Source organism: Oenanthe melanoleuca, chromosome 6 (genome assembly GCF_029582105.1).
Source record: "Oenanthe melanoleuca isolate GR-GAL-2019-014 chromosome 6, OMel1.0, whole genome shotgun sequence".
Lineage (NCBI taxonomy): Eukaryota > Metazoa > Chordata > Aves > Passeriformes > Muscicapidae > Oenanthe > Oenanthe melanoleuca.
In genome coordinates this window covers 5,743,339-5,759,095 of record NC_079340.1, presented here as the reverse complement: position 1 = coordinate 5,759,095, position 15,757 = coordinate 5,743,339, and the positions used below count along the sequence as shown (strand labels likewise).

Genomic DNA, 15,757 nt, shown 5'->3' with positions numbered 1-15,757 from the left:
TGCTCCCACCAAAGAGCAAGGCCCAGTCTCTGCTGGCCACTACCTGGCTGACTATTCCAAGTAACAAGGCAGAGGAACATGGTGTTTCTAGTCATGTTAAGTAAAGCAAAGAAAATAGCATGTGCTCACAAGATGGAAATAAAATTATTTAAGCACCTACCTCATGCTACTGCTGGATTGGTAGCTCAGAGTTGTTAACTAAAAGACTAACATGTTGGTGGTATCTGCAAATGGCAGCTATAGGAGAAGGAAGCAATTTTTAAATCTGTTGAAGTCAGGATTCTTCAGAGGTGGGAGTGTGGGAATTACAAGCTCTACCTTCTTGATTTTAAGACTAAATTGTCCCTTCATGTGTAGCTGCATAAACAAAATACCAGATCTGAAAGAAGCTGCTTCTTTGTTGGAAGGATGGCCAAGTAGGGGCAAAACTCCAGACTGCCACTTCTGAAGGTGGTGTTAAAACTTTCCACTCTCTTGCAATGCAAATGTTTGTTTGCTCTTGCAGTGTGCCTACTCAACTGCTGCTGAATCCCAACTCCAGGTAGTAAGGCTGAGCATGGGGCATGTTCCACTCTCGTAAGTGATGCTGAATTTTTTAAAGTAAGGGATTCTTCAGTCTGAATCCAGAGCTAAGTAATTAGTGCATTGGAAGAAAGGTAGGTTGTACCGAGAATACTCACCACTAGAGGACAGGTTTTACAGATTCATAGCAATAAACCTAAGGAAATTCTTCTCCCATGGCTGTCAGCAATTAATTTGTGTCATAACAATTTAAAACTTTTTGAAGTTATTAAACTTCCAAGCGGGGTGTGGCCGGGCGCGGTTCCACGGTGCTGCAGCCGGTGTCCAGTGTCCAGTGTCCAGCCAGATCCCGCTCTGCTCGCCGCAGCCTTTGGCTGCCACCGGCCGCCACCTGGTGGGAGCCCAGTGTCCAGCTTGGGCTCTGCCAGGCTGCGTGACCTCTCTCTCTGGCCATTCCCCCGCTTTTGTCACCGCCAAACTGATGGGCTCAATGCCCCGGCCTGGTGAGTAAGGAAGAGGCGTGCTGCAGGAATGCAGAAGGTGACCAGTGTTCAGAGAGCTGCAGCAGCAACAATGAAGCGGTAAGTCACTGGTTGTCACACGCCGCGTCACCAAAGCCTGGCACAGCATACAGAAACATTCCCGGGGTGTCGAGTCTGGGCTGCATTGTTTTATAATGGACAGAATTAAGGAATCCTGTGGTCTGTTATTTCCAAGTGTCTCACCAAGAACCAATTTTAAATACACATCCAGACGCTGACTTCTATTCATAGACTTTGCTTTAACCACAGAAACCACCCTTGTCTTGGCACACAGAAATACTGGCCCTGTTGAATATTGCCAACATATGCTATGCCAAAAGAACAGAAGTGTTGGGTTTTACATTTTGCTTTTTTTTAAAAGGGGAAAAAAGGAATTTGTGACTGCTTCCTCTGAGAGCATTTCCATGTTCAGGAGCTCAGGTAGTGAACTCCTTCCTACTGTCCTCTCAGCAGCAGCTCTTTAGCCATCTGCAGTTCCTGGTGACCTACTTTCAGTGACAGGAGCTACACCTCATCTAGATTCCCTTTCCCACAAAAGGCTGGATCTTTAGAGATCCTGTCTAACCTAGCACTGTACGTGGAGAAAAGCAAATACAGCCACAACAGCTAGTAACATCCTGAGCTGGGCTAAAAGGAGAGTAGAAAACAAAATCAAACTGTTCAAAAGCAATCAGAGCAGTGGTGTGGCTGCCAGAAGCCAGGTACAGGCTGGACGTTACTTGCCACACCTTTCTTCCTGAGTATGAGGACTGTGCAATTGACAATTCAATTGTATAAAAAGTTCATTGTTCCCTAAAGAATCAAGAGCTACAGCCATCTTTTTCTCCATGTCCTTGCTCTCTCATGTTTGTTTTACCAGAAGTAACTGCAACTCACTGAGGGCTTTTGTCTTGTATCATTTGAAGTGTTCCCTCAGACTCATTTGGTGCAGGACTTAAGGTATTATTGAGATCAAACAATATGAAATCCTTAGAGCTGTGAGAATACAGGATTTCCTGCATCAGGACTAAACCCTACTCTATTTTCACTAAGGTAGCACAGACCCAGGGACTGGAAAAAGAAACAGTCACCTGGGACAAGAATGTATAGCCTTGGCATGGTTGGAAGGTACCAGAAATGTTCATTTTGAAACATAATACCAAAAATACCTCAGGCTACCACTTGCCTTTAGAAACTGTAGTGCATGTTTAAAATGCAACTATTTGCACACATCAGGTGAATCACATCTTCAGTTTGCTATGAGGCAGGATTTTCCTACCAGCTATTTATAGATGGTGATTTCCTTTTCAAAACCAATGTGACAAACAAATGAAAAAAGTACAGAGGTTGGTTTGTGTGTGCTGCTGATGCCTCAGGGCATTTGCTCCTTGGGCAGTTTCCTGGGCTACCCTGCTGAGATGGGAAGAACGTGGTGGTAGCCACTGCATCTGAAGACCCTCCACACCACTGCATGCTCTGCTGCCTGCTGGGGCACACAGACCATGGCAACACCACAGCAGGAAGGAGACCCAGCACTCCTGCCAACAAAGCACAGGTCAAAGTGTGGAAAGCAGGAGCCCAGTGCAGAGTTGATTTAATTGTTTGAAGCAAAGCTGGGGGTTTGGAGGAGAAAAGCATAGCAAAGCTCCACTCCAGGAATCTCAACAGCGTGAGGCAGCTCATCCAGCATGGATATAGGGGAGAGCACAAACATCCTGCTCTGGAAAGCAGCAGAACAGGCAATGGTAGCTGTGGAAGGAGGAAGGGAAATTCCCAGTTACAGGCACAGAGCAAGGAAGGCTGCCAGCTGTGAGAGCAGGAGAGAGCTTGACAGGATGTCACAGGAGAGGGTACAAACATAATTACCACCTACCAAAAAGGTCAGAGAGCATGAGAATGTAGTGCTGATCACATGGGGGTTAGCCTGCACACACAGATCTAAGCAACTTTGCATGAAGCTGGGGGAGTAGAATAAATAGATTTGCAAATCGGACTGTTCTAAACCCCTATGTCTGACCTTCACCACAGGGACCACTATTCACCTGCCAGCAATTCCAGCTAAACCAAAATCAGCAGCTGTCTGTGCTGAAATACTTCAGGTCATCACAGCCCTGCTTCATTCTTTGCTAAAAACTTAAGTACCTCTGCAGTTACAACAGGAAAGAAACTGCTGTGGCCATTTACTGTGCAGCAGTGCTGAGGATGGAGATGATGATATAAAGAGCTGGAAAGGTGTGGAGAGCAGGGCTTACAGTTTTGATGACTCTTGAGGTATGATATTTTGAAGAACAAGAAAGGAAAAAGGAGGAGTTTCATGGAGAGCAAAGCAGGCAAAGACAGAGCTTGTCCTCAATGGGAAGGTGGCAAAAGATGACACACAGTATTTCATATCCTAGTTCTAGCAGTTGCATTCCTGCACTCAAACAGCTTCAACTGATCTCACTGAGTACTTTTGGCTGTATTAAAATAGTTAACATTGTAGAACAGAAAACCTCCTAAGAGTCTTTAGCAAAGGAAGATGGGAAAAACATGCCCAGTAGCACCTCACAGAACATGGAAATGGTCAAGAGGGAAAAACTGACCTGAAAAAAAAAAACCCTTCCCACAAACCCTTCTCTGGTGACAGGTATTAGTTATGAACACCTCAGGTCATGCTCACAGCCACAAGCACAATACCAGCCCCACTTCCAACTCCCATTTCCTGCAGAGCTTGGCTTTGTTGTAACAAAGCCAGAAACCTTAAGGTACTGAGTAAGCAGAATGTGCTATGCTAAGTACTTAAACAATTTTTTTGGTGTCTTTTAGTATTATTTGGAGAACCTGTGAACTTTAATAACTTCTGGTACTGTTCAGTCACTCTTCCAGTTCTCCCTAAGGAGGGAAGAACGTGTTTAGACAGACAGGGATCCCTGCCCAGGTCTCTAAGCTCTCTGGGGTGGCAGGGGTAGCTGTCAGTGGGGCCCAAAGGGTGGTACCAAAGCTCAGACCTCGAGGCACAGGTGCCATCAGCTGTACAGGCATTGGAGAAGAGGTAGAGCAGGAAACCCACAGCTTTGGCCAGGGCAGGCATAGCAACGTGACAGTTTGGGACAGTTACTCAGGGGACACCAACCCCTGCCTTCCCACTCAGCTGCCCAAGACACACCAGCACAGTGGTGAGCAGTCATGGCAGACATGGCCCAGGCCCAACGACTGCTCTTGGTTGCAGGAAAAGAACCAAGGGGAATGGGACTCTCCACAGTGGGAATGATAATTTCAGCAGCCTTCAGAAATTTCATGTGTTACAAGTACCTCACAAAAACTCAACTGAAGACAGAAATACTTAAAGAATAAAAGTATGTACAACTAGAGTCTACTTCTCATTAAGCAAATGTACACTATCAGATCCTCCACTTTCAGCCAATGCTCTAAGGCTGCAGGGAATAATAAAGATGGTAATGGATGGAACAGGGGACAAAGCTAAGAAGCAATTGCTAAGTGCAGCACCTTTAACTCCTTGGTATTTCTCTGCAACTCGACATATTTCAAGTTTTCAAGCCAATTAAATATTTTGACTTTTGGAATGAGAAATTGCCTTCGCACTGTTCTATTTTGAAAGGCAACTTATAGGGGGTTTGGGGTTTTTGGTGACCCCCCAATCTAGACGGATGTATCAGACTGAGAGCAGTAACCAGACTAATTACTATTCCCTTTTGGACTCTTCATGAGCTGGCCACTGGCTCTGCCTAACATTTGGAAATCAAAGTACTTGAATAGTTTTAATAACTTAAAGCACACTTCTTGTGATGCTTTTCAAACTCCCTCCAAAATCTAGAATTCTCCTCAACTACTAACATTTATCACTATTAAATAAAAAAACAAAAAAATACTTTTAAAACATCCAGTATTTTGTAATATTACTTGAACTATTAAAGGCAAGTTGTTACGAAGTAATCATTCTATAGAAGCCTTTCCCCTTCCTGCAGCACCAGTTCTGATTCCTAAAGGGAAAGGGGGGGGAGGGGTTGAGACTCCTGCCAGCACCGCACTTGCAGTCCCAGCTGCGGCCCGCAGAGGGCAGCACTTGGCTGCCCTGGCAGCACTAGTGCCAGCAGAACGAACAAACCCACACCATGACATCTGACAAAGTCATTTTAATGGAAAATGTAAAACCCCTTTCAACTTCAATGTACAAAGCATGTGTAACACTTGCACTTTTAACAAATTAAAGCAAGCCAATGTTTTAAAAAAATACATCATTGAATGTATATATGTATATATTTACATAGCATATTAAGTTTAATATTTAAGCTTTAAAAGTTCACATAAATTTTACCAAAATGAGACAATTTTTAAATAAATTACACCTTTTGAAAACGTTTAATTGTACACTGAAGAGCTTCAATAAAATACTGAAGTGTCTGTATTTAACATCTACTTTATATACTTTATATTTTACAAAGTTTACAATTATTTGGCAGTAATTTTCAGATTATGACATGACTGCTGTGCGGACTCAGCAAGATCCCAAATGCAGGCAATAGCTGGTGTTTGTGTCCTACTCTCACAGTAAGTGTCTCAATGAAGTGAAAAAGATCTGAATTATTTTAGCAAACTGTACAAATCACATTTACATTTGATCAACAATATAGCATAGAATTTTGTTGTTTTTTCCAAAAATAAATACATCATCTTAAATCTTTGACATTTCACAAACTTCATGTACATTATAATACAGACAGCAGAACGCTGTTCAACTGTTTGCAAGTGGCTGGAACATGGAATCACAGCAGCTGTGATATGAAGCTCTACCCCGTTGCAGTGTCATTAACAAATACGATGACTTTTCTTGGCACTGATGGTTTGTGAAGCTTAAATTAGTGTGCATACCATTCACAGATCAGGTGAAATAACCTCTGGGTGATGCTACCTCCAAAAAGCAGAGTGGGCTCAGTTCTCATCCGTATCTTCCACTTCACCTTCGTGAATCTTCAAAGCTCTCACCATTTCTTTAACTGCGTGATACAAAATATTTTTGACCTGCAAGAACACGGACAGATTTTAGTAAGGCCTACGACCTGAGGAACTCTGCAAAGTTTAGGACGGAGCCCTAAGCTTAGTGGATAGAAAAAGAAAGGCTTCATCAAGCCCATGCAAAAGGAACAGCTTTTTACACATTTTAAAATGTAATGTCAAATAAAGCCAGCAGCTCAAGAGAGAGTCATTTACAGCCCTGGCATCCATGCTGCTGCTCATTGTTATTCTGTGCGAACAGCAGCAAGGAAGTAGCTCCACGCACTGCTCGGCATTTCAATGAGCCTGAGCACACCCTGCCCTCCCAGCCTTTCCAGAGCAGCATTCATTTCCTACCTGCAGTTTATCATCATAATTGATTTCTTCCTTTGACAGCCTCAGCTCCTGCGTTAAGTGAAATGACTGTACAAGATGTTCTGGAGACACAAAGTCTTCTGTTACTTGAACACAGCTGTGAAAGTTTTGCACCTATCCAGAATAACAAGAAGAGACTGATAATCAGTATTTGGGGTTATTCTTCAGCAGAGGTACCTGATGAAAGAGCGGTTCTTGAGATCCCTTAACCACAGGCATATTGGACTAATGGGCATCTTTACAGGTAGAGAGCAATTATGTGTGTTTGACTTCTCTAAGCTGGCTTCTGGCAAAAGGCACACTTTCAACACTGCATAGCTGCCTGTGTGCTGGTGCTTCCTGCTGCAGGCTCTGGCATTAATTCCACACTGGTATGTGTTCCTCCCTTTAGCTGCTGCACAGGCACTGCTGCTGCCACTACAGCCTCCCCAGCACTGCGCAGACACTGCATCTGCCAACCCACCAGGGAGCAGCCCTGCCCTGCCGAACCTGGTTCCTCTGGTCATGCACATACACACTGGAAACTGGCACATTCATGGAAAAGGAACTGCCAGTGGAAATACTTAAAGAAACAATTATGAACAGAGAAAGAGGGAGGCTGAGAACTAGGGGGGAAAGAGCACTTTCTTCTTTCTCTGAACACTTCTTCTTAATGGCATGAGTTAACTACTGAGGAACAGATACCATCTCCAGCCACCCAGGTCATACCTGGAGGACAAGTGAAAGGAAAATTGCTTCCTCACTGTGACCCAACAACCAACTCCAGTTTGTTCCCTTCAGAAACATTTGTGTTTTCACCCCTAAACCCTTACAAATTACACTGTAATTTGTAATTCAGCATGTCAAAACCCTCTTTTCCCCAAACGCCAACAGCTCCTCACAGGTGTGTAACATCAATTCAAATTCCCAAAGCCTGGGGGTGCAGAGGCAGAGCCTCAGACATCAAACACCCATCTCACCTTGCTCAGGGTTGACACAGATCGGCATATTTTAAAGTGAAACCAAGCAAAATCTAGAGTTTTTAAATGCATACTCTAAAATTTCCATTATGGTATCTGACATTGAATTAAACCACTGGGGTCTACACAGTTGAGGAACAGAACTTCATTTAAAAATTACTTTCTTCTTCCAAACCCCTGCCCAAGTCTGATTTTACACAGCAGCTTGCCCCCTACAGCTGAAACCCCAGCAGGTAACCCCCCCCAGCTCAGCAGTCATGTTGCACGCAAGGCTTTTGATGACTCAGCAGTAGCAGTGCCGGTCTCTCCTAAGAATTTATCAAAATAGAAGTAATTTTGGACATGAGGAGGGGGTTTGTTGATGCCACACAATCTACAAAGAACAGAAAGCCCGGGGTGAGGCAGCAGCTGCAGAAGTGCCACCATGAGGCTCCCACCAGCACTCAGGGAATCTACAGCTTGGGGTGAGGTACCTCTGCATTGTGCAGCTGGCAGCTCCAGCCCTTTCCCCTCCTTCACCGGCTTCTCATCTCTTTCAAGTCTCTACCTGCCCTTGGTTTTCTTGCCAGTCTATGCAAATCCCACATCATTCATTCACTTTCTCCTCACTAAGACAAGGTTTTACTGACTCCCTATCCCTTCATGGCAGAAAAGAAAACATTTGCTTCCCTCAGACCTTTAATTCTGCTATGCCTTAAGCCCTCTTCCTCCCTTACGGGGCCTGTCTTATCCGTGTGAAAAGTCTGTGGGGACAGATTTTACCCAGCAGGTCTGGTATTTAGCATGGGAATGCCCCACTGACATCCCCCAGGCAGTTCGATTTATAATATTTATAACACAAGCTGATGCCATGACACACACAAAAACGTTTAGCAATGATTCCCCTGAGGCTTGTGGGGCAAGAAGTGCAGCACTCCCACACCTGTGCCACTTCCAGCTCAACTGAGAACAGCCCAGCCCATACAGAGAAGATGTTTTCCAGCAGGGCCCAGGAAGCAGCTGCAGTGCTGGAAAAGCCTCAGACTTGGGCTGGGACAGGGAAAGGTGAGTGGGCAGGGAAGAAAGGGCCACCCACCCATCCTGATGGCTGCAGGATCAGCCACTTCCTGAGCTACTTCCTCAGCCACTAAGGCTGAGCTCCAAGAGCTCTGCATATGGAACGCCCAGACCTTTACCCTACAATCCTTACTGGAACATTGCCAGGATGTCACATTATCTCCAAGCATGTTATTTTACAATCTAATATAATACTCCTGCTGTTAAATCAAGATAATGCCTCTATAAACAACAACATTATAATAACTTGTTTCACTATGAACAAGTTTTGCAGGGTGCCTGAACACCACATTTCAATTACTGACTCCAGTATTTCTAGCTTTTTCTTTTTAGTTTAAATATTTTACCATTATGAGCTACCAAGTTAAATCCAGGGAGGCCATCCCTAGAGATGTCTATGATAACAGCATAACCCACAGTGGAGCAGAAGAAAGAGTGAATCTTTCAAAAGAACAGTACCAACACCCTTTTTTAGCTGGGGAAGTTCCAAGGAGAGCTCAGGGGCTCCCTCTACAAGTGTCACAGAGAGAACAAGACCAAACCATTAGCAAGGAAGGACACTGTTGAGCTCCCAACCTGTACAGCCAAGAACAAAAGAGATGCCCCTCACAGAGCATTCAGGGAAGCACCGGCAGAGGTGACCAGTCCAACAGTGTATCGCTTTCTTCTCCCAAGAGAGCAAGTCCCTCTACAAGAGGAACTGACAAGGCTGCCTTGCCCATCACAGCTCACAGGAGAGGCTTTACCTCCCATCTCACCTGGGAACAGTCTGACTTTGCCTGCTGCAGTCCTCACAAGAAAGATGTGACTGCTGTCTGCAAGTACACAGGGAGGGGAGAAAGCTAGGAAGCAAGAGGAATGCTGTATGTTGCCAGGGAATGTTAAGAATAACTTACTTTAAAAGCCAGACATGAATCCATAGAACCTGGGGGGGCAGTGGAAAAACAATATACAGAAGAAATACAACTTTCTCCATGTTAGGGCAGTAAATTCTAGACCAGCATGTCAGAAGCAGCAGTGTCCCAACAATCATAACTGGCTCCAGAATTGAAGTGTCACAACTACATTTACACAGTGACCACAGGCAGCCAGGCTCCCTAGCTCCAGCCCTCAGTCTGATTTCTTCTGCTCCACAACATTACTCATGAGCAAATAAATATGTTAATTTACCAGCAAATTTAGCATCAACTCTTACTCAGTTTTAATAATTAAAAGGTCCATAATGTGCGTGTAAATCTGAAACAATGTGTAAACTTAACATAGTATGTATTCTTGTGCAGACTTATTTTTCAGTTTTAAAATGTGCTTTGTATCTCTGAAGTGTTGGTGCTGATCCCTAAGGTCAGTATTTACACATGTCTAGAGAGAGAGCGCTATGCACATACATGAATGAACATGATGCTTTTATTTCTTCCTATGTTTCAGATTCAAACAAACTTCTTACTGAAAATGAAAAGGTTCTCATCTTCATCCACTAAGGTTTAAAAACACCATGTTATTAACTCATTGATGCCAGAAGCTAGAACATCACCATTTCAAACACAATCTGCAGTTTAACGTCAAGGAGATAAAGATAAGAGTGGTCTTATTTTTGGTCCTTAAACATATAAAGTACAGGGAAGCCTGCAACAGTTCTACTACTTCATGTTTTATATTCTATATGCCTTTATATAATGGCACATGCTATATAGAACAGATTCCCCAGTACATCTGTTATTTCCCTTGGGTTCCCTTTCCACTTTTCTATTTGGGATATATCTCTCATATATATATATGTTTCATGAGATCAGAGTAAGGCTGCTGAAGGATGCAGTACGTGACTCAGAGTGTCAACTTCTTTAGCCCAACAGGAGCCAAGAACAGCACCAATGTCAGATGTTCCTCCACATTTGTGAAACAACATTAGGCCATGAGTTTTGTACAGGAGAAGGCTGTTTGGGGCTGTCTGGGTTTCTTCTCTCCTGTGCCAGAAAACAAATCCACATAGACCATCCAGAGCTATGTACTACCATGTCAAACCCACCCAGAAACTCAGTGGGATGAGGAGGAGCCTAGTCCAAGTAAGGTACCGGTTGTTTTCAATGCCCACCAATAGACACAGCCAGAGACAGAGTAGGTGCATAACCCCTGTCATCAGTACACAGAGAAAACACCACTGCCCCAGCCACAGGGACATTATGAGCCATTGCTTCCTCTCTGCCACAGCTGGAAGCTGATCTGCAAACTGGAAAACTAACAGCACCTTCTTCAGAAAGACTCGGCCTCACTTGAACCCACACTGTGATCAACGACAGGTCTTCTACATCACAATGGTTTACAACCAGTTACAGGGTGGGGATGCTCCTCATTCCTTGACAGTCAGCACCCTCATTAGTGATGCCTGACAGCTGGCAAGACAGCAAGCCTTCAGGCTCCATTTCCTGCTGGAGCAGGAAAGAAATCTAGAATGGCCCAAAAATCTCATCTAAACAATTGAGCTTTCTTCCTCTTTTCACCAAGGAGCAGCAGTTTAAAGACTGTGAGGAAAAAAAAAAAGGCCTAAGGGCAGTAATAAACCCTTTTGTACCAGGGGTCAACTGAGGCTAACACAAATTCATCCTGTTTCTCCAGAACTGCCCCACTGGCAGTACTTTTCTTACCCAACTACAGATTAAATCAGTTCAGATGCTGCAAAGAGTGGTATCACCCTCATAGTAAAAAAAGCTGCTGAAGAGACAGTGATGACTTATAGTGATTGATATACTTTCTGTGTTTAAAAGAACTTATATGTGGCATGGGAAAACTAACAAATATCTGTTACACACTAGAACACCCACTACAATTCTCCTACAGCTAAAGATAAAAACAATGATATCTGACATCCAGGTGTTTTTTACCTGCTCAAGTTGCTCTCCCTGCCTCTCCTCGATTAGGTTAACATCTGGCTTAGAAGAAAAAAATTACTAACCTGACTGCCATAACTAGACTCAAGTTTGTTTAGAAATTTGCTATAGAAATGAAGTGGAAAACAGTGGTTAATAATGATCTCTTCCTTTGTAATTGTAAAGCAAAAAAGGAACTAATACTCAAGGCATTCAATTTGCTGTATGTTAGTCAGCTACATCAGTAGATGTACCTTATTTTATATTCCTACATGCTAATAGATACTAATAAAAAATAAGATGCAACTGAGCACAGATGTATCCATGTCTTTGAAAAAAGTTATTTTACAGAAAATGTGCTATTTAATCCTGTATGTCTTTAGCCTAAGGTACATTACCTGATGAAGTGCTCCTGCTGGTAGAATAATAGCATCACCAAGGAACTGAATAACTGTGCAGGTTTTTACTCCATATTCTTCAAGAAGTCTTTGGCGAAGTTTTTTGTTCACATACCAGCTCTGATCTCGGATTGGATCGTGCTCTGGTAAAACTTCTAGGCCTTGCTCCTTTGCTATCTGTTAAGTACAGAAAAGATCCCAAATCATTACCAAAAGAACCGAACCTTTTGCCGATAAATTTTATGTATACCCACCTCACCAAGCAATGTCACTAAGCTCCCAACACTCAAACAAGAACTCTAGCTAGGGATTCAAAACAACCCTCAAGGATCTGGGAAGTTTCCCTGAACTGAAGACATCTGCAACACTCCCACTCCAAAATGCAGAGCTTTAAAGAACTCAGTACAATAATCTATTAATAAGCAACATGCTCTCTGTGTGACTTCTTTCATCCAGAAAAAAAAAAATCTGAGCTCAGGAGTTCCGATGTTGCCAATTCCTCAGTCTTACAATCTTCTTCAGTTTTGACACAGACAAGCAACATCACTACCTTAGCTCAAGAGTTGTAGTCCTGGGAAACCTGATCCAGCTGACTCTGCAAGAGTACAGGACTGGACAGATGGATCTCGAGGGGCCCCTTCCAACCTCAACCACACCAGGATAAGAAGCTGCTCTCCTACCCTCCTATGAAGGTACTGAAAAAAAATGATTAATACATAAAAGTACTTCCTGACATCAGTAAACAGACTGCAGGGCCATTTCTCATCAAGTGAGCCACAGAGGAACAAATATTAATCAACTGCTACTTAATCAATCCTAGCCACTGAAAGAAAAAACAGAGAACACAGACCTAATTCACCTGTCACAAATCATGAAACAAGTATTTCATTAAAAACAATTTTTTTTTTTGCTTTTATTAATCAAATATAATATGCAATGCAGAGCTTAAAACTCTCCTTGAGTATTATCACCCTTCTAACAAGATACTGAGATTTTGTATCTTATCAGCAGCAACATGGTCCTAGTGCTTACCCATCAATTAATCTCCAATTCAGTGTTTCCCAAATATTACGACGCCTAAAATAAATGGGGGTACACAACTGATTTGGGATACTGGGCAAACTGTGGTAGCAAATGATAAACTTCTTTACACAGCATTCTAATTGCTTCTGTTTTAAACCTGATGCTCAAATAGTTTCACAGCTACTCACAATAATTTCACAAGTGCTCTGAAAGAGGAAATGCTGAATACTCCCTTTGTCCACCTATTCCTTTGCATTCAAGACTTCGTTCACAACTCTCTTTTTTGAGCTGAAAAGACACCATCTAACTTATGAGCATCTACTTTTTGAATGAACAAAAAAGTCTTATTGTATAGTTCATGATCTCCTGGAACTAGCTTTGTTTTACTTACCAGTGCTCATTTTTCCCCACAGTTCAGCCTGCCAAAGAGCAAATGTTTGAGACACTGGAAGGCAGCTGCCTTGGTACAGAAACACTGCTTTATTCTCAAAGGGAATCTTCACTGCTAAATTTCTTAGGCTTTCCCTGCTCACAGCAGAGCCCTTAGCCTCAAGATTTTTTTATGGATCCCTTTGCTGCAGCCAGTTAAAACTCATCAGAAAGAAGAAGTAAAGATACCTCTCAAGCAATCACTTCAGTGACACTTTGGCATTTCTGTGTCATCTGTTAAAGGGCCACCCTCCAGAATACACAAATGTATTCTGAGAACAGAAAACAGCTCTGAGGACAGAGAACAGAAACTGCTTCCAAGATGTATCCCTACATTTACTGCATTGATGGATATCCTAGGTAACAATCTGAAAGGTTCTAATGCGGCGCTAACTTAGTCATCACATGCTGCTGGAAGGACAATCTGCAACATGGCCAGGTAAGTTTGCAGCCCTTGGGGACGTTATCCCACTGCTTCCACCTTCACCAAGAGACCAGCCACGTTTCTTGTGCTGATTGATGTGACAGAGTCCTGGGAAAGATTGGTGGCCACCTGGTGGTAAGGTCAAGGGATCTGGCATGGGAAAATTTACCAGAAATACAGCAGCAGTAATACAGTAATGGATCAGCAACAGAAAAACATCATCCCATGAATTATCTTCTGTATTAGAGCAGGGCAAGAGTAAATCTCCATGCCCTCCTAAGCCTTCAGTTACAGGCCACCTGTCACTCTTACGAAGTAGATATATGTGCTACATATTTTGTTAGTAGTGCAGCACATCAAGTATAATTTATGTACTATAAAGGAAATAATTTTGCCTTCCTCCCTACTCTAACATCAAGGTGGGGTTTGTGGTTTTCGCCAGCTCCCTTTGATTTACCAATTACTTAGGTTATATTTATAAATTACATGTAATAAACCTAACCTTTTGCAGAAACTCTCTTATCTTGTCAGCATCTTTGCCAGCATAAATGTGCCATAAAGCACCAGGTAATTCACTTGAATCTTTCAACCTCTTCCTTAAAAGGTCATCCAAATCTTCCTCTTCCAACTTCTTCAAAACTCCTAGGGTTTAACAAAAATATTCTTTAAATGTGAAAAGGAGAAAAAATGTTGAAACTAAATACCTTCTTTTCAAATTTCTTTAGTGAGACTGAGCAGATAAAAGTTTGCTGAATACAACAGAAGCCACCAGGTGATCTTTCTGTTCAGTGTTTGTAATTTGTTACTAGAACATGAATGCCATGGATACCTTAAAAGTAAGTTTAATTTTTATGTTTAACTTTTTCACATTTCCTGAATTCAAGAGAACACAATCTCCTAGCTGAAAAAAAACAAACAGGGCTAGTACCAAAAATGAAACTATGAAAAAGGTGTTTTCCTGCAGTCAGCACAAGCATTTGCCATGCTGTTGCTGCAGCCAGAGCTCTCCCAGGATGCTCAAGTTGGCTAATAACTCGGTGCACACACAAGTGAAAACAAATCAAATAAACACGAACCTTACTTGCAGCTTTTTTTAGTCACACCCAAAATCTACATTTGCTGATTACAGAATAAGAGGACAAAAGAAAAAGGGCAAAGAAACAAAGCTCTTTCATTGATTTAAAGACTGTTTCACATAAGCAATAAACCTCATAGATATGACTAACCTACACCAATTTAAGCTCTCCAGTGAAAAATTACATTACAACCCAAATTCAATAGAGTAAGCACAGTGCATCCAGAAGAAGCTGCATAAACAGAAGGTTTGGCAAATACATCATCCTGACATAATTATTAGAACCAACACAGGTTTCAGAGAAAATCCTTAACCCTGCACTTCCATTAGCTATGCCAGTCTCAGTACAAGAATGGCACATCAATTATACATAACGACAAAAAAAGTATAAAGAGTCTGAAATACCATTTCATAATTTATGAACTGCAGTGTATTTTATATAGAACTAATGTGTGTGCAAACCCCTGAAACAAAGAATCTTCCAGCTGTAAGCAAGTTCTTATGGATTTATTTCATTGCCTTCTGAAGAACAGTCTAAATTTTAGAAGGGGCAGAACATTCAGTCCATCTACACCTTTTAGAGTGAGTGAGTTTCATTACCTGATTTAGAAAGTACTCCATTTCCTTTGGCTATGCCAACATAAACAAGGATGTTCACAACATCAGAAACTTCAATATGGAGATTTGTGGTTCCTATGTCATGGTCTTTAGTAGCAGCCACACCTATGTTACAAGATAAAATTAAGATCTGTTTGTATTGCATACTCAAATCAGAAATGCAACAACGGAGAAGAAATTTCTGAAACATACTTGGCATCACTGAGATAGACAAATATGGTTTCAATTCACCTGCTAAACAAGAAAACATTACTTTTTAACAGAGTCCTTGAAATTCTCTCTTAGTCCAGGTATCTGTCCCTGCACAACATCTGTGTCAGAACAAAACATTTCAGCAGAACAGTCAGAGACACTTCCTGACCACTACATTCCATTCCTCTTCAACCCTTCAGGTTGTTCAGGGCAGAATACAGGTACAATGAATACACAAGGTTATCAAATCTGTCACTTTCACATCTGGCTGTGAGAGTGTTCTTAATCAAAATAACACTCAAAGAGGAAAAT

The 15,757-nt window shown here is 42.3% G+C and overlaps 1 protein-coding gene across 8 annotated transcripts in view; it reads right to left on the bottom strand.

Annotated features, from left to right (window-relative positions):
• Window positions 1-5,161: 5,161 nt before the first annotated feature.
• The window catches only part of JMJD1C (jumonji domain containing 1C), a 162,825-nt gene continuing 152,229 nt past the window's right edge, over window positions 5,162-15,757 (bottom strand). For 6 of the 8 annotated variants that reach the window (XM_056495410.1, XM_056495416.1, XM_056495415.1 and 3 more), the window contains 5 exons: window positions 15,236-15,358; window positions 14,063-14,202; window positions 11,685-11,861; window positions 6,393-6,524; window positions 5,162-6,062 (listed from right to left, as the gene is read on the bottom strand). In XM_056495410.1, coding sequence (XP_056351385.1) covers window positions 5,973-6,062; window positions 6,393-6,524; window positions 11,685-11,861; window positions 14,063-14,202; window positions 15,236-15,358 — 662 coding nt within the window. In that variant the 3' untranslated portion in view covers window positions 5,162-5,972. The other 2 variants (XM_056495411.1, XM_056495412.1) reach the window with 2 other exon arrangements.